The following is a 19,910-nucleotide window of genomic DNA, read 5'->3' as shown; positions in this document are numbered from 1 at the left end:
TTTTAATTTACATATTGAAAGTACACACAAGTAAACTTATTTACTCTTTTATAAATAACTTTATTAATTATTATTGTAAAATAATAATTAGCTTACAAAGATTTTTTATTCAAACTATTTACTTGAACAAATTTTACACACATAAACACTTACACACATACAAAAATATTCCTTTGTTGCACAAGATATCATCGATGTTGTTGCAAATTCGTTGTTTTTTATTTTCATCATATTTTTTGCATTTATCCCTTGACCAAAAACATTAATGACTTTGTATTTCTCAACTCAACTCATATGTATATTTTTTATACAATTAAAAAAGAAAATGCAATTAACAACAACAAAGCAACAATGAGCAAATAAATATACAAATATACAAATTGCTCTTTCTGCTATCAATTTCAACTTTTAACACTACGAATCCCGATCCTTTAAACCATTGCCATATTTCATAATATAAATTTAAATCTCAGTTCTAAAATTCTATAACGCAACAAAGATATTAAGCAAAGAATTTCTAACAGATTGTAAATTTAAGCTGGTAGAGTTTATCCAGACATATGACTTAGCGGAAACTGTAAACATTTTTTGGTTTCTTTCAATTACCATATTGTAGATTAAGTTAGGTTATAATAGCGTTCGTAAGAATCTACCTCGACCTAGACTTAGAGATCCATTCGAATACCGTACTCAGAGGACTAGATACCATCTGGAACATTTATTGCAGCTTAAGGAGACGTCTTGCAATAGACTTGGATCCTTTAGTACAGTGTTTCTCAACATAAAATTTGCTGAAGACTTGAAAAGTATTCAATGAGTTTCACAGGGATCGAATAAGTATTTAATGTGATTTACAAAAACCGGTACCAATATCTTACTAAAAATAAATATCATTATAGACAAAAATATGATATTTTACAAACCAGTAATGCTAATGCTGCGACTGATAGAAGTCTGCAGAAGAAACCCTACTAAGAAAGTATTTGTATGGCATTTTTAATCATTGTTCCGTCTGCTCTAAACAGTACCAAATCAAGTACAGTATGTGACAAAATACATTGAAATCTGTGTTATGAATTTTAAAACGCATTATAGATATTAAAGAAAGAATATTTTTAGGTTTTTTAAATATATAACATTATATGGATAAGTAATTTATAATTTGTTTCTAGAAGTGCAATATTTACAAAAAAAAAGTATTGATTTCCTTCATAATTCAATAGATATTTTAAAGGGCATATGTCAAAGATATATATATATATATGTATTTATATAGGTACATATTTATTTATTTGTATATTTTATATTGCACATAATATATATTTTAAATTTTTACAAAGTATTTAAGTGTATTTACCTTTTATAAAATTCGCAAGCTGGGATTTTGTTTTAAAGTTTCAATGAAACATTATGTGAAAGCACCAAAAATCCTTCAAAACTCTTTAGGGACTCTTTCACTTCATAAATTCATGCACGTAAATGGTGATGTCATTCTTAAAATAAACATTAAAATTACAATCTAAGGACTTTTGTTTTCATTTTCTTTACAAACATCAAACAGTGAGCAAATATGTTCCAGAAGAAGTTTAAGGATTTATATTTTATATGGTAAATCCTTTTTCTAAACAAGGAATACAACTTTGCTTTTATACTAATTGGTTTGAACATTCAAAGAACTGATAATTATTTATTTAATTAGAATATTGAAAATATTTTTACAAAGATTTTATTAAGTTAAAAAAAAATAGTTTAAAAACTTTTAAACTTAATGCCTTTGCTGAAAATGATATAATCACATACAAATAATAATTACTTGCATCTACAAATTCTTTATTTCAATTAATCGGGTTTATCTATTGATGACAAAAACAATATTGAAATATTTTTATACTCCATATTTATATTTATATAAATATAAATATACAATATATATATTGTGGTGAGGAGGTGGAATACTTTATGTACCATCAAACCAACCGTCACCGGAATGGTGTGTTGGACTCCTATAGAAACTAAAACACCCCTTCTTCTTCTGCGGGATTTCTTCTCTCGGGACCGCTTTGGCAATATTTCAGTGAGGATCTATTATAAGTTGGCCGTCCATGCCATATGCTTTTCGTAAAACCTGCGTCCAGGCTCCCACTCCTGATCCGAATTGGATATATATATATATATATATATATATATAAATGAAATTGTATACAATTAAGGCTAATTGAAGTGAAATTGAAGAACACAACAGAGTACCTTGCAACAAAAATAAAAGCAATAAAATATTTATATATTTAATTGTTGAAAAACAAAACCTGATTGAAAATTGGAAAAAAAATCGATGTATTTCAGTACTTTACTACGACTAAGTGAAGAACACGATAGAAAGTGAAGAATACAAGGGTGATCTTTAACTTTAAGGAACTCCATTGCTATCAATTGTCAATAGATGCTTTACGCTTCTTCATCTTGAGAGTTAGGATATAAAAATGAATCCTCGTTGTAGTTAACCTATCGTCGAAAAAGTGAATGAATAAGATTGAGACAGGTCGGCATAAGTATAAGCAATTACAACATCCCAAAAGAAATTAAGATTTAACACAATATGATTAAATTATGAAGTATAAATATATTCAAATAATATAAATATATCTAATAAAAATAATTATTTATATTTAAAAATATTTTATTGCTATATCTTGCTTAGTTTTTTTACGATGTTTTAAAAATAATCTCGAAATTCTCCTTTTCCGAGCTAATATTTCATTCATAACTTGTGTGTCTTTTTATATATATTTTATTTTTAACTTCATATGAAATTAAAGAGTAAATTCTGAAGAAAAATCTAAATATATTTCATTGCGATATCTTGCCCGATTTTTTTTTCTGATATCTTAGAAATATTCTTTCATCGAAATTCTCCTTTTGTGTCCTATGACATATTTTTTTTAACTTTATATGAAATTAAAGAGTAAAATCTGTACTGATTGTAACCAACAAAAACTTATTGTTAGTGTCATATTAAGAAAAGATACAATAAATAAATATATACGTATGTTATTTAAAATGAAAAATATTTCTTTATTCAATGCATTGCGATGTCTGCTATATTTAAGACAATAAAACTATTTTCCATAAAGGTTTTATGTTCGTGACCAAAATATTATTTAAACCAAATGCATTAATTTTATTTAAAAACGCCGGGTACTTCAGGCCAAACAATATAGTGTTGTTAAATATTTACATATATATGATATATATTAATGTAAATATAAAATTATATATATTGTCCGTTTACATTTTTACTGATGTTATAAAACTAATTGATATGTTAATCAATCATTTTATGAAACATTACAAATTAAATCTTTACAGATTGGAATACAGAAACGACATAAGGGCACCTACACTGCTTGTCAAAAATATTTGCCAACACATTTTGAATATTTAAAACACGTGTTCTTTAAGATTGAATCAACTTTTATTCCTTCTTTATATCACTTTACTACTTTGAGAAAATAACTTAGTTTAAGTTTATGTGTTTGTTATAAGATTCTTACTTTTCAGTTTATTTGTGGTAGTTTCTTCATTATCTTTCTCTTCTTAGTGTTCGTTTCCCCTAGTTGGGCATAGGACCGCAACGATTTTCTGAAACCGCATTCTGTTAGGTGCTTCTCTCCATATATTGTTCCATGTGTAGTGTGCTTCTATCATTTCTTATCTTTATAGTTCTAAGTTGATTTAGTTCAATAGCTCAGATATATTGTATCTAAACTTAGTAGTTTAGTTTATTTGTGGTAGTTTCTTCATTATCTTTCTCTTCTTAGTGTTCGTTTCCCCTAGTGTGGCATAGGACCGCAACGATTCTCTGAAACCGCACTCTGTTAGGTGCTTCTCTTCATATATCGTTCCATGTATCACACTATACATTTATTGTCTTTATCTTTGTGACATTTTTATTGTCTACAATTACGTTAAGACTTCAATTATTCAAAGTTGATTTAGTTCAATAGCTCAGATATATTGTATCTAAACTTAGTATATTCTGAAAAAAAGAGTTCTAAAAAGTAAATAAATATATTCTTTCACTCAAACACGAGAGTGAAGTTTACTATATCAAGTGTTGCTAAATTTATGAACTGTAGTGTAGTGTAGTGTACCCATGTGTGGATTTGTTAAGTAACAATCAATTGAATCGACACTTTGTAACTTTTGTAACTGATAGCATTGATTTCGAATGTCAGAAACAATAATGCAGCATTAACGAGCTAAGATGATGCAAGGCCATGTTCGGCATAAATGTTGGACGTCAGTTACACAATTGGAAATCAGCAGCCATCAGCTATCATATCAATTAATTCATAAATTATATTGGATGAAATTTTTATGACCCCAAGCAAGATTAAACTACTTTGCATGTCAAATTGAAATTATGACACGTGGTTGAATAAACTTTTATTATTATATGATCAATAGTAGTTCTTTTCCTTACTTTATATCTACTAATTTTATAAATAATAATTTTTTTATGGCTTTATTGTATATACAATTCTTCGTAAAAAGATTTTTACATATTTTGTCTAGTTTTATATTGAGTATCTTTGTTAAGAATACAGTAACTGTTTAAATGGATTGTAAGACGAATATCGTTACTTTTACTTAATAAATAGTGTTGCCTATATCAAATAAATCTGCATGCAAAAATTGCATAAAACAATAATATACATTATCAATGCTTCAGATTTATTTTCTTTTTTTTTTTTTTGTTCATCAAGATATAATATCTAAGTTTGTATTTCACGTATTTCGCACTGCAACTTCAGCTGCTAATTGCCACAAGGCTTCCAATTGTTTAAAATGGAAACATAAGTTTGTATCTGTAAATGTATCTTTTGCAAGCGTAACTGCCAGAGGGGGTTTTCCTCATTTACTCACCCCCTGCACTCAATTGTATATTGGGTTGGGGGAACTGCTTCCTTATTCTTTAATATGCGAGTAATGGAAGATGTGCTTTTCATTTGACTTAACTTTTTATTGACAGAAAATTTGATTATTTAATAAATATTTGCGATTTTCATAATGAAGTCATTGTGTGTACGTTTTCATCAATATTTGATAATAGAAATTTAACAAGCAGTTTTAAATGCACTAATTTAAAAATCTTATTTAAATTTTAAATGTATTTATATTGCTTATATTCATTATTGATTTGATAATTAACTCCATAACACTAGCTTTTATAATCAAAGCAAAAAATTTACTGTAATCTGTTAAGTTTTTATTACGAAATTGGACACAAAGTTATAAGAAACTACTTTAAACTTAACAATATAAAAATTCTAGTTCGTTAAAAAAAGTTTTTATATCAGATCTTAATAATATTTCTGCTTTTCCATATACAAAACAAATGTGTGACTCTTATTATATCTCTCCCCACCGCGGGCTTGATAGAAATTGATTAATGATTGTTAATTGGACATCCTTTCAGATACTAAATAAATATGCTTACTTTGATATGCTAAGTTTATAGTAATAATATATGGTATAGTATACAAGATACTATTTAAAAACAATATTAAAAAAATTTAAATTTTTTGGTTGCTATATTTTACTTACTTTTTCATATTCAAAACAAATGTGAGTGTTGTTTCCTTCGCAAGCTTGACAGAAATTGATTAATGATTGCCATCGGAATTCGTTTCAGTTACTTTACAAATGCACTGGCCAACAGTAGTTCACCCATATAGCTAAAAACATTTCTAATTCTATAAAAGTTAAACTTAAATTATACTTAAATATAATTCTTTTCTCAAGCACCTCACACGTTCCTTAAATTAATTTCTGCTAAGATATATTAAGATATTAAGCAAACATAATTCAATTTTACAAGAAACTATTTTAGATTATGTGCTATATTTTATTACTTTTTTCGCTTTTCTATGCACAAAAACTAAATGTCATTCCTAATACAATCCTTTCCTTTTTTTGCCAACAACCACCTAATTTATTCCACATCGTGTATTAGTTTCATTATAGGTCGGCAGATTAACTACCACCACAATTCTCTTATTCAGTATTATAGAACCAAAAAAACAAACTAAATTCCTACAATATATAAATTCTCACCGTAATTAGTGGTTATTTGCACCTCTTCACAAACTCTGTAGAACTTTTAAAACTTTCGAATTAAATGTAAACCACTGATGTTCTCTCATTCGGCTTGTTAACGAACTTAAATATCTGAAAGTTGTGCTTTCCACAAAAGCCAACTTCATTTCCGATATTTACCAATCATTCACATAGCACTTTAATAAATGTAGAACTCAAAACAGTTGTATGTAGATGCAGTATATTTATTAAAAAAAAATTATTTTGCTTAATAACTTTTCTTAATACCAAATGAAGTAGTTAAGGATTTTCGAACTCACAATTTTTCTAATGAAGCCAACCATAAATGACAGGTTAGTTGAAATTGAGATGGTAGACTTGTTCGCCAAAGCCTAATTGAGCACAAATATTGACTTTAGTATCAATAGACTATATATAAAGAACTGTTTAAACGCCAGGACAATGGAACTAACCTAAAGGTAGAAGTCTAAAGCCTCAAACGCATTCAACGCAAGTCTAACTACATGTTTGGTTAAGTTGGAGTGGCAACCTTGTACATCAAAGTAATAATCTGTTGTGATACTTTAAATAAGTCACAGTTCGAATGCTAGACCTTAAGGACCACCTTTAAGGAACAAGTTCGATAAATCTAGCGGGTGAATAGCACCCCTAACTAACGAGATTCCTCCTATTCAGGTAACCTCATGTAATGATAATTACTTTGCTAATAATATTTCTTTCTTTCTGTCCTACCTTCTTCTGACTTTGTTTCCTTTCTTCTTCTTTCTTTGTTTCCTTTTTTCTTCTTTCTTTGTTTCCTTTCTTCTTCTTTCTTTCTATGCTTTCTCATTTTTTTTTTCTATGCTTTCTTTACTTTCCTAACAATATTCTTTATGCAACTTAAACTTCCAGCAATTATATCGTTCAGATATATGAACGCTCAGCGCTCAGTACTTTTGGTGGTCATGTGATAAAAACGGAACTGTAGAAGTCATTTCTAAATGTTTCATATGATGATGCTAAATTGTTATATTGTTTATATGGTTTTCTTTTTATTCGAATACTGATTTTTTTTTAATAAAATATCCGAATATTTTCAACCATATTATCATACCAATATGCTTTCGTTCTTAAATAAATTTGGAAATAATGAAGTGGTATGAGATTGAGGAATAGTTTTTGAATGTTGACATGTAAATTACAATTGTGTTAAGGTGAATGTATCTCAAACTCTCTCTCTTTACATTATACAAATACATTTTTATTCCAAAAAATAATAAATTAGACTAATTATAATATTAAATTTAATAAATTTAACTTAAACTTTAAACCTGAAACTTTAATCGATATTTGGCTTCTTGTTCCAAGAAATCAAAAAACTTTAGATAATTTTTAAACTAATAATGACATGCTATGCATGTCATTAAACAGAATTAATACTATATAAATTGAATGAAAACGTTGTAAATGTAAAATAATATGTATATGAAAACATAAGAAATGTTCGATAAATGGAAATGAAATAATATTGAACTCATACCATGATTTCAATTTTAATGTAAAATAAACAAGCCCATAAAAACCCCATACCTTTCCACCCAACATACAAATTATATTCATCTACTAGCTATTTTCAGTTACTAAAAATTATTCAATATTATTATTTATACATATGTGCGTGTTATAATGGCCGATTTGTGGAAGCAGTTTTAATCCTCTCTAAGCATTTTCAGTGAAATTCTATTTTCAAATGATGGATTTAAGCCGATTATTTGCCCAAAATATTCGCTCTTGTTTTGCCAATGGTACTGACAAATTTCACGGCCATAATCAAATAGGCAACTTAATTACTGGCCTGGCACTTTCAAGGCTCTTCCTGACACTGGCTATTTCAATTGTAGGACATCCTTTCGCAGCAGTTTCATTTGAACAATGCTATTGTCCAATCAAATATCGGTAGGATTAAAATTTCAAATTTTGAAATGTTAGTACCATTGTGCACATCACAAATTTAAATGACTGAAGAGAAGACTTGGACAGATTGCTGCCTACGCTTCTTCTCAAGTAAAAACAATTCACCACCACCACCACAGCTTTCTCAATGGTTTTTGGGCTTTGATTTAATTACTTTCTAGCCACTGCCTCGAAGTTTCCAATAACAAAATTAATTCAATTTATAAAGGATTTTGCAGATTTTAACAATAATAACATAGGAAAATTTTATTGAAATAAAATTTGCAAATATTTATAACTTAATAAATTAGTTATATACATAGATATTCGTCTGTATGTCATTGTCTTGTTAACAGGAATTGAAAATAAATATAATAAAGAATTCCTAAAATTTGATTTCTCTGAATTCATTTCCTTTTATCTGAATGTGAATGTGAAGCCTCTAGTATTTAAAGCTTTTAGATTAATTAAAAATTTCTTGCAAAAATATCTTTTTGATTCCTCAATTTTTAATTGTAAACTATTCATTTGAATATTACCTATGGTATATTACCATATCCAGTGAATATGGCTTCTTGCATTGAACCTTGAACTCTTTCTGAGACTTTGACCTTAAATTTCTGTTCATACATACATACTTTTTCAGTGAAAAGTCAAACGCAACCTCACACAAAGTACGCCGAAAAAACATTACCGGTTGCTCGCGGCGTATAAGCGACGTCAGTAGTTAGCCTCTTTGACTAAAACTGGTGGCTAAAAGCTTACAACTGCAATAAAAAAGTCTATAGTTTATAGAACTTGTTTAGTTTTAACTGCGAGAATAATTAATTAAGTATTTAATGTTTATAAAATTTATTAGTTCAATTTTAATACATTCACTTTGCAACTTGTAATTAAACTGACGTTTCTAAGGCATTCGTAATTAAAATGAATTGTAATCAACTTATGATAATTAAGCTAATTAAAATTCAGAAGCACTTATAATCATATTACAGATTTCCTATTATATTTGTTAACTATATACGCTAACGTGTTCACTTAGACTTAATCACTTGTTTTTATTCATTTTTTTTTTTAATTTATTTATATTTTATTAGTGAATTACTGTTGCTACGACTTAGCTAAGGTCATTTCATGACTACTGAATATGATTTGATAAACTTCAAATCACAAACTTTAGTCTAAAAACAAATCCGTGAACTTTCTGGAGAAAAATATAATATAACCTTATATTTTTTTTGTTTTTGTTTTTTAAAAATTACAACCACAAAATTCTTATTTTTAAATAATTGCATTTTTGACTGACTACCCGTTTCGAGTAAAACCAAATATTCACCACCAATGATATTTTTGGAAATATTTCTTATTAATTTTTATACAAATAAATATTATATACTTATTAAATTTATAACTTTATAGCATATTAAATATATTTATTATATAATATGTAAATATATATTTCTATTATATTCTTTATTTATGGTAGACCAATAATTTATATTTACTTATACTTATAGTTGTACCCTGTCAAATTCAGAGCTCAGAGTCAGTGTTCTCTAGCCAACTGACCCAATGCCGTAGTCAACTTGTTTGTTCTAACTTGTAATTTAGAGAATTATTTATAATATTTTATTAATATTATTTTTTATTAGATAATATATAAATATATATTTGTATTATATTCTTTATTTAGACCAATAATTTATATTTACTTATACTTATAGTTGTACCCTGTCAAATTCAGAGCTCAGAGTCAGTGTTCTATAGCCAACTGAGCCAAAGCCGTAGTCAACTTATTTGTTCTAACTTGTAGTTTTGTTAATTTGCTGTGAAAGTTCATTAACAAATTCACTTACTTTGTTCTATTAGAACAAAACCATAAACCAGCTTTAGAAAAATTGAATTAATTAATTACAGTTTTTTTTTCATTGTTAAATTTTCAATACTGTTCTTTTTATACAAACATTATTTATTGCATATTTTTATATTATTCTGATTTTATATAGATCCGTGTTTGTGATCTTATATCACAGTACTTATCAACAGTACTGCTATATATGTGCTAGTTTGAGGACTTATTGTCTGATATAAGACTTCAGGTTTAACTATATTAAAAATTGGGAGCAACAGAACTATATCCTTTTAAAGTTAATAAAAACGTCCACTAGGTCCACTAGAGAATATTTGGTTGTAAAAAAAAATGCATGTTCTTGTAAAATCTCTTTCAACTATAACTATATCTATATAACTATATAACTATAACTATATAACTATATCTTTCTACTATAACTAATCAGCCAATGTATGAACTATATCACTGTTTTAATAAAAACCTGCAAGATCCCCTTTTTGTGTTAATTACTATTTTTTCGGTTGTTAAAAATCGTTATCTATTAAAGAAATTTTGGAGATGGGAGTAGGTCTCCCTCTAAATTTCAGAGAGTGGTTAATGTGGGGGATAATCTTGTTATTGTAGCAATTTATACTTTACTCACAGCTGCATCATCTCTATGGAACAAAATTTTTTTTCAAAAATTTTTTTATAATGTTAACAAAATATTCTTCTGTATTTAAAAAAAAATGATTTCTCTTCTATAATTTTCTATATTAAATATATATCTCTATATTTATATAAGTACTGTTCACATTTACATTTTTTTTAAATTAAATATATTCTTCTATATTTAAATACGTACTATTCTCAGTTGAAATCTCTCTATGAAAAATAATTTTTTTTTCTATATTTAATTGGTCTAAAACTCACAATAATAATCTGAGTTTATTATTTTACCTATTTGTTGGATATAGTTTTTCAACGAATATCAATTCGGAGCTGAAAAGGCACTTTTTTTTGAATGGCATACAATGGCATACAAATGTTTCCGACAAAGACACATTCTAATGTGTTTTGATCCATTGAAAATGGATGAAACATCAATTGTACATAAAACGTTTTGAAAACCATTGATTTCATAGTCTTCCTTTGCTTAAAAGCAATTTTGTCTTGATTTAACTGCCCATTTTATAGTGATGTCATCCATAATAACGAATACTCTATGTTTTGATGAAATCAAACTCACTCAGGTAATATGTTTAATAGAAATCTGTACCTTTCTTACCAATACTTGCAGTTTACTAAATTATGAAGAAGGCTTTCAGCTTCTACCGAATTAATTAAGTTAGATTTTAAAAATATTCTACTTATAGAATAAACTTACCTACTAAACTACGCTGACACTCTACTTGAAACCCCATAAATGCTAAAAATGAAAGAAAAGTTTACAAAAAAATCTGTAGGGTATATCTGTACAAAGTTTATGTTAAAAAGTGCTACCTAACTGTACTAAAAAATTACAATAATAGAAATATGTATTTTTAGTTAGTAATCTGAAAATGTTAATTTAACTAATGTTAATTAGCTAAATTTGAAAAAATAAGACATAAATAAATAAGGTAATAAAAAGAGAACAGTGCTACCAATTAACTAAACTTCACAGTGTATAGAAAAGAGTGGCTCCGAAGTGGTACTAAAAAATTAGTTCCGCAATTAATTTTGTTAGTTTTATTAACAAAATTTTAAATATATTCTCCTATTTATTAAATCCTTAGCCAATTACTATGTATTTGTGAATTATTTCACTTAAAATTTCGATACTTCGGTTGCTTCTAAGTGACCTACTTTCCGAGATTTATTTCATGTAAATAAAATATAATCTCTTTATAAACTAAAGCATGCATAAATCGTCGAAGTCGTCGTTGGTTGTTGGTCTTTGGTTCAATAACCTATTCAGGCGGTAAATAAAGCAGCGCTGCTCTCAGTCCAACCAAAATATTTCTATGGAGGTTATCAAGCATTTTCCAAGGCAATGTGCAAATTTCGTACCATTTGACATTTTGCAATTTTCAATCTTTTGTTTAGGTTTTTTGTTTATTAGCTCAAGAATAAAAAACGAAAAAAAAACTAATCCAAGCAATTTTCTTGCTTTACATGACGTATTGCTTATTAAATATCTTCTGATAGTTTTTGTTTTGCTTTATTTCAAAGTATCTTAATCTAGTAACTTAATTTTTTTTTTTTTCTTCTGTTTTAGGTTGTGCATGGAGTGCAGATTGAAATGGAGGAATCGCTACCGCCAAGCTACAACAGCAGCGCAGACAAAGAAGGAGCGGCTCATAGACTACACAAGCGCAGCGTCGGGGAACAGCCACTGCGAATTTTGTTATTCTACGATGATTCTGTTTACAAGTGAGTTTACCTTAAGCTCGAATTGAAGCACGTAGTTGATATACGTAATTTGTATCTCTTAGATACAAATAAATAATTCATAGCGAAAAGTATCTGTATTAAAACAAACTATGAAGTAAAAACAACTTAAAATTTCAAAATGTGGAGGAAACACCAGCACTCAACACACATTTTAAATTAAATAAATTTTATAATTAGTATTTGTTTTATTTTTTTTTTTTTGTTTATTTGTTGGTTTTTAGTTGACAAATTTTTTTGATGACATTTTAACGAGTTTTTTGCACTTTGAGTGTTTAAAGGTGATTTCGAAAGAAAAAAATATTTAAACTTGAATTTTTTTTATGACTTTCCAACACATTAATCCCTCTTTTTACTTTAATTAAATATTATTTAACGTACGATCTATTAAATTTTATTGCATTAATTATTAAATAAAATTTTAAATTTAAAATCTATTAAATACATTTCTATGCTTCAATTCAGTTTGGCTGAAGCAGACAGTATAATTATGAAAAATAATTGTAATTAAATTTAATTACGTTTTTTAACTTGTTAATTAGCGCTAAATGCAAAATATTTAACGTTGAAAGCCATAAAATGTCAACTGATTCACACAAAAGTTACTGCCCAGACCGCCTCGATTAAACGGCATTGCGTCAAAATTTATATTGGAACAGGGTCGATGCTTGGTGAACATTTGCTTCCTTGAGTACGAATTCAATTGCAAGGAAATTTTAGATATAATGCAAGTACCTATATTTAATTTGGTTTCCCCCTATTTCATTATTGACTGATTTTATTATTTATTCGATTATTCGTTTCGATTCAAACTCACAAATGTTCAAGTTTTGTAAAGTAAATAGTGGCCTCGATAAATAGAGTTAGCAGATCACAAAGAAATGTCATTCGCTGCATCCTTGAACTTTGCTAAACATTTATCCAATAAATCTCGGTACTCGAAAATGCATTTAGTAACTCAGAAAGTTTTGAGGTCGTAACATAGTGGTTTGCAAAACTTTCACCACTCAAACGTATCAAATTATTTTCTGTTTACTCATCTCAACCCTTGATGAGAATAGTTAACGTTTCAGTAGATTTGAATCGAATATTTCTATGAAAGCTAAACTTACATTTACTTTAACGTAGACCAAAACCAAAAGAATACTAGAATTTGTTAACTATCTCTATATTAATATCATAAGCATTGTAGAGACATGGGTGTCTACAATACATCGTTAACAATAATAAACTATTGGAAAGCTGAATATAAATGTGGTCGTACGAGTAATTTTGATGCAGAGTGTCTGGGTCGTCTAAAACGAGGTCACAACTTAAAAAAAAATTGAAACAATTCGCGATATTGTGTTGGATGATCCAAAAACTAAATTGCGTCAGATAGCATAGATGACAAACATATCATATGAACTTGTAACGAATATTTTACATGAATATTGGGGTTTGAAAAAGCTTCTGGGTGCCGCATTTTCTCACAATTGACCAAAAACGACAAGAACTTCATTCAAATCATTAAAATCATTGGAAATGTTTAAGTACAATCTAGCTGACTGTGAGCATCGAATAGTGACAATTGATGAAACATGGATCCTTTACTTCATATCTGAGAGACAACAACAAACCATAGAATGGGGAAAGCACGGAGATAGTGCTCCAAAGCGACCAGGAACTCAACAATCGACTGGAAAAGTTTTGGCTTCCGTATTTTGGGATTCAAGTGGAATAATTTTCATAAACTATTTGGAAAAACTATTCAAAGAAAAACAATAACATCAGACTACTATAGCATATTATTGGATCGATTGAATGAGATAATCAATAAAAAACGACCACATTTGTCCAAGAAAAACATATTGTTTTTGCAGGATAACGCACCCACTCACACATTAATGAAAACCGCGGCAAAATGAAATGAATTGCGGCACGAATTGCTTCCTCGCCCAACATATTCTCCAGATTTGGCTCCCAGTGTCCCATTATTCCCATTATTGGGATATTAATAATATATATAGTAATGGTGTATGAATTCCTTTAACCCATTTGTCAAAGACTCTATTCAAGATATCAAGTGGATATCTATTAAATCTATTAATATCTGTTTATTATAAACAATTAAATATAATTTTTTAACACTAACACATTATGATAGAAATATAATCCTTTGGACATAACAATAAAAATAAATTTGACAAAATATGCATTTTGAGACTCATTGCTTTTTAACCCTTTATCTCTTTCAGACTAGACGTTGACAAATTCAATCTCATCAACGTAAGTACATACTTTATATAACTAGGCATTATCAAGAATTTCAATTATGTTGAAGTGAAATTTGATACTTTTAATTACAGAACACCGTCCTACCTGAAGCTGTGCACTTTTGGGAGCAGGCATTAATGGTGCGGCAAACAAAGGGTGTCATAAAACTGAATAGGTGAGTTGATGGAATAAATTTGATATATTCATACATATAATAAGTAGCCGACCACAATTATTTATTTTTTCGATTTTAATTTTATTAAAGAAAATGTAACAGCACACAAGTGTTTGTGAAGGACGGAGAGACGCACTGCATCGACAAGTGCAAAGATGTTACGATGTGTGGGGAAGTTGTGGTGCCTGAGCAGCATTTAAATGTAAGTCAATGCTGTCTTGGAATTTCAAATAGAATTAATTAAGCATATTCTCATTCATTTGAATTAATAATTCATCAGGTGTGCCGTGTCTGCAATTCAACTGGCCAAAATTGTCGCATTGACGAGACCACTGACGCAGGTGAAGGCATTGAGAATGCTGACTTTGTGTTTTATGTTTCTGCACGACAAACGGAGCGTTGCCACAAAGGGCTGACAGTGGCGTATGCAGCGCATTGCCAACAAGAGGCTAAATTGGATCGACCCATAGCGGGACATGCAAATCTCTGTCCTGATAGCATCAGCACTAAACCGCAGGAATTGCAAACGCTTATATCGACTGTGAAACATGAAATCTTGCATGCCTTGGGCTTCTCAGTGAGTTTGTATGCATTTTTTCGCGATGATGAAGGAAAGCCACGAACACCGCGCAAACCAGACACGGGGAAACCTCACCTGAATGAAAAGTAATTTATAAAATTGTTTTTCTGCTTTATTAAAATTTAAACTCAAATTTCGTATTTTTTTTTTTTTTTGTATCAAGTTTACAAATTCACCAGTGGAGCAACGAGACGATACGTAAAGTAGTGCGCAAAAACTGGTCAGTGCGTGGCGGATTCATACGTAGAGAGTTCAATATGATGGTAACACCACGTGTGGTAGCAGAGGTACGTAAACATTTTGATTGCCTTAAATTGGAAGGAGCTGAATTGGAAGATCAAGGTGGCGATGGTAAGTAGCAAAGAATCATTTGCATTCATTGATAAGTGTGTTAACATTACACGTGTGTGACAACACTTGTAGGCACTGCATTAACGCACTGGGAGAAACGCATACTAGAAAATGAAGCAATGACTGGCACACATACCCAATCACCTGTTTTTTCACGTATCACTTTAGCACTTATGGAGGATTCTGGTTGGTATCGCGCTAATTACAGCATGGCCACGCCCATTACTTGGGGTAAGGGGTTAGGTTGTAATTTTGTTATGCGCAGTTGTAAAGATTGGATACAAACCAATAATGGCAGGTAAGTACTAGAGAACTGCGCTCATATGTCTCAGCTACAATTTACTAAAAAATCATATATATTTTTAACATATTTTACTAACAGCTTACCAAATGGCAACGAAAAATGGATGCGGTACGACTTTCTAACACATTTCTAAATACATGCAATTATTAACATTTTTTTTATATTTATATTTGAAAGAATTTGTGTTATAAATTAATGTTTATAAATTTCCTAGGGGACGTTCCATACATCCATTCTGTTCGAAAGTGAAACAAGATCCACTACAAACTGAGTGTACAGACGATCGCAACTCTGTGGCGCTATGTAATCTCATAAAGCATGACTATGAGCTACCAAAAGAATACCAGGTAAGCAAGACAATGTTGTCGAATGAAAATAGTGGAATAGATATGTTAAAGTGCTATGTTAGAGTAAGAAATTTAGATATCTAGTGACTTTAACTGATAATTCTTAATATTCTAAACATCTTACTGCACTCTGTATATAATATTTTTAATCTTAATTTTTAGAATTTTGATAGCCTCACCAATGTGAGAGATGGTGAAGAGGGTTATTATGGTGGTTCCGTCTCACTTGCGGATCATTGTCCTTACATACAAGAATTCACATGGAGGAATAAGAATATTATAGTACGCGGCTCACATTGTCGTTTTGTTGAAAATAATCCAAGTAAGTCGTATTTTCTACACCACTCGATAGTTTTTTTTTAACAATAGTTGTGAATAAAATAAATCCAAACAATATTTTGACAATTTAATTAAAATTTTTATTTTGTCTATAGAACCAGAAAAAAATTTTGCTTTGGAGAGTTATGGCAAAGGCTCAAAATGCTTTGATCACAGTGAATCCATGTGGGAGGAACGTTCATGCCATCAGACACGTGAATGGCAGCATTGGGGCTCTGGCTGCTACGAATACAGTTGCATCGACGGACGTTTAAATATAATTGTCGGTAACTACTCATATACCTGCTATTTTCCAGGGCAGCAATTGTCAATTCGCATATTAGCAAATGGATGGTTGCATAAGGTATAAAATGATTCATATATAAGCTTAACATAATCGGTATAATGTGCTTTAAATGTTTACTTTTTACATTAGGGTGCCATAATTTGTCCACCATGCCATGAGTTGTGCGGCAATTATTTTGCCGCACGAAAGCAGGAATGCCGTTTCCGTGAAGAGGCCCCACCATCGAACAAGTACCCACGTGATGTTATGGTGTGCAGTGCATGTGGTTTGGGTGCGCATAAACACCTACTCTTAAGTGGTGCCATAATTGCAGATTTGCTATTCAAGCGTGTGTTGGTGCATGTCAGTTAGATGCTTTAATTCTCGTAGATATTTTATTACTATAATTTTTAAACATTTTTGTTATATGTTTATGTTAAGTTTAAATGTAAGAATAGTTATAAGTGTAAGCAAGTAGTAAGCTAAGTGTAATGCATGAATATTTAAAATTTTACAAATTTTTATACCATTCCATTAACTTTATTAATGTATTTATAAAATAGTGTAGGAGACATTGAAATCCTACAATATATGTATGTTATTGATTAACTATATACATCAAAGTAATTAAGCTATGTTCATCTGTATGTGCTGTCTAGTTTCCCAATTTTGACAAATGTATTTTGAAACACTGTATATCACATGTCTTTATCACATGCCAATCTTAGCATTTTATGCCAATAGTTAATCAGTCTTGAACATTGACGAGTACAGCTTCTACCGTTTAGTCTTATTTAAATGTTTACAAGTCTCATGTCAAGTTACTAAAGATCTATTAAATAACAAGAAGTTTATAGTTAACTTTGATAATAAATTTCTAATTAAAATATTGTCATTTACAATGAATTCTATTGGTACAAAAGTATCAAAACAATTTATAAAAACTACTCTTAGTTACTGCTCAATAGTTGTAAGTAATACTCGTATGTTTCGTCTTCCATTGTTAACAATGTTCCATTTTTTTGTATAAGTAGGCTTTAGTGTGCAAAGTCGCCACTCTTACCTCAAATTACCTGTCCGAAAAAATGTTTGGTTCACTATATTCTGACCGATATAATATATTAAATATATAATATCAAAACTTTGTGACAAAAAAAGTTGGAAAACTAAGTATTTCAACCGGCTTTCAATGACTACTATCGCGGCATTGAGGAAGAAATGGAAGAGCAAAATTTCATTTGTTACTACTCAACACTCGTCGTAAGGTGCTTATTCACTTTGTAATTTCCCTTTCTGAAGGGAAATTTGTATTTGCGATATCACAAATATATGAAGTAAAGACATCATACGACTATTAAAATAATACAGTCCCGGTTCGAAATATGTATTTAATTACCATGTCACTTTTTGAGGAATGCGTGATCTTATCATATGGGCTCTCATTGATTCGTAATAGATACTTTTTGAACAGTTAAATCGTTCCAAAAAATGGGCCTACATAAAAAGTTTAAGTAAGATGGGCTATCACCAATCCAAAATAAGTCCCTTTTTAATAGTCAGCGTGTTTCATAAATTGTGATATCAAACACTTAACCGAGCTCTTGAGATGGGCTTCCACTGATCTGATATAAGTCTTTTTGTGAGCTAGGCTGACTTTAGTATCTACCGTCTACTTAAAAGTACTCAGCATACACGACTTTTTGATCAAATCTAACAAATTTTATGTTCTGGTCTGATACTCTGATTAATTAATCATAACATCATATTCAACTCTACTTTTCTTATAAATTCCATCAGACTTTTAGGATTAACTCTGAACTAAATACACAATCACTTCAAGAATAAATACAAATGTTTATATTTCAAATAATATATTCAGCTCAAAAGTGCTCAATATATCATGAGCGTATATAGTCATCCCTTTATCTTAATGTATTATTATATATATTTTTACTTTTGGGTGCGATCATGCAATACATATTTACCGATATAATATACTCATAATGTTTATAAAAGAAAATTATATTGAAATTCAAAACAAACAAACAATTTTATTGAAATTAAATATATATATATAAATATATAACTAGATTTAAATATAGTATAATTAGTAATACTGATAAAAAAAATTATTTCCAAATACTTTATAATTAATTCATTCATATAAGAATATTGTGATTTGTTTTATTATTAAAATTAGTTTATACACACATAACTTGAGATTTGTTTGTAATACAAAACGATAATTATTATAAATAATTTTAATTTTTTTTCTAAATATGAACCCAAATATTATTCTAATATTAAAAAAATAAAAAACTTTTAACAGGAAAGGCAATAACAATAAAAATTGTTAATGTTGTTATTATTATTCATAATTTTAAACATTCCAAAGCAATACTGTTTAGTGGTGAAATAAATAATAATTTTTTAATTTGTTTAATTAGTATTATTTATATAAAAGTTTTTATAAAAAATTGTACAATTATAATTATATATTAGCTAAATTTATAAATTAACTAATCTAAGTACTATCAACTGATTTGCGATACTGTAAAATAATATATAAACTAAGCTCAAAATTAACTAATATATATACATATAAATATATGTATATTCAAAGTTTCGATTTATATAATATATAAAATATTTTATCGTGTCGTATTTGTATTATAATTGTTAAAAATGAACTCTATTTCACTACTTGTGTATTTATATATGTAAATTGTATACAGTCTAAAATCTCTTAGTGCTTAAATGGTGTGATTTCTATATATTGTATTTTTATTACTTATTATACATATTATTTACAAAAAGTTTGTATATTAATGCTAATGTAAATGTATATTTTTTGATTCTGCCCATAAAGCATTTAATTTTTATTAAACATTTTGTAAAATATCATTTTGTAACTCTAGAAATTTTTTAAATTTACACTAAGCTAGGCAATATGATACTCGTATTAAGCAGATAAAGA

General features: G+C 28.8%; 1 protein-coding gene across 2 annotated transcripts; it reads left to right on the top strand.

Annotated features, from left to right (window-relative positions):
* The first annotated feature begins 12,149 nt into the window (after positions 1 to 12,149).
* On the top strand, positions 12,150 to 17,440 carry LOC119685322 (leishmanolysin-like peptidase). Of its 2 annotated transcripts, XM_038099569.1 has the most exons (12): positions 12,152 to 12,298; positions 14,554 to 14,584; positions 14,665 to 14,747; positions 14,838 to 14,949; positions 15,028 to 15,413; positions 15,491 to 15,678; positions 15,751 to 15,976; positions 16,061 to 16,090; positions 16,197 to 16,329; positions 16,492 to 16,651; positions 16,764 to 17,011; positions 17,084 to 17,440. In XM_038099569.1, exons 1-12 carry the CDS (start codon positions 12,168 to 12,170, stop codon positions 17,303 to 17,305), a joined length of 1,950 nt encoding a protein of 649 aa, XP_037955497.1. In that variant the 5' UTR covers positions 12,152 to 12,167; the 3' UTR covers positions 17,306 to 17,440. The 2 variants fall into 2 exon arrangements, with proteins under 2 accessions (XP_037955498.1, XP_037955497.1); XM_038099570.1 differs by lacking the exon at positions 16,061 to 16,090 and having other exon boundaries at positions 12,150 to 12,298.
* The last annotated feature ends 2,470 nt before the right edge of the window (positions 17,441 to 19,910 follow it).

Source organism: Teleopsis dalmanni, chromosome 2 (assembly GCF_002237135.1).
Source record: "Teleopsis dalmanni isolate 2A chromosome 2, ASM223713v2, whole genome shotgun sequence".
NCBI lineage: Eukaryota > Metazoa > Arthropoda > Insecta > Diptera > Diopsidae > Teleopsis > Teleopsis dalmanni.
Note: the sequence above shows the minus strand (reverse complement) of the source record. Positions and strands in the feature narration are given on the sequence as shown.

Excerpts from the sequence above, each read along its gene's own strand:
- LOC119685322 (XM_038099569.1), top strand. The coding sequence starts at position 12,168 with ATGGAGGAATCGCTACCGCCAAGCTACAACAGCAGCGCAGACAAAGAA. Across the intron at positions 16,330-16,491 it reads AGCTACCAAAAGAATACCAG|AATTTTGATAGCCTCACCAA; the intron begins GTAAGCAAGACA and ends CTTAATTTTTAG. Across the intron at positions 17,012-17,083 it reads CAAATGGATGGTTGCATAAG|GGTGCCATAATTTGTCCACC; the intron begins GTATAAAATGAT and ends TTTTTACATTAG.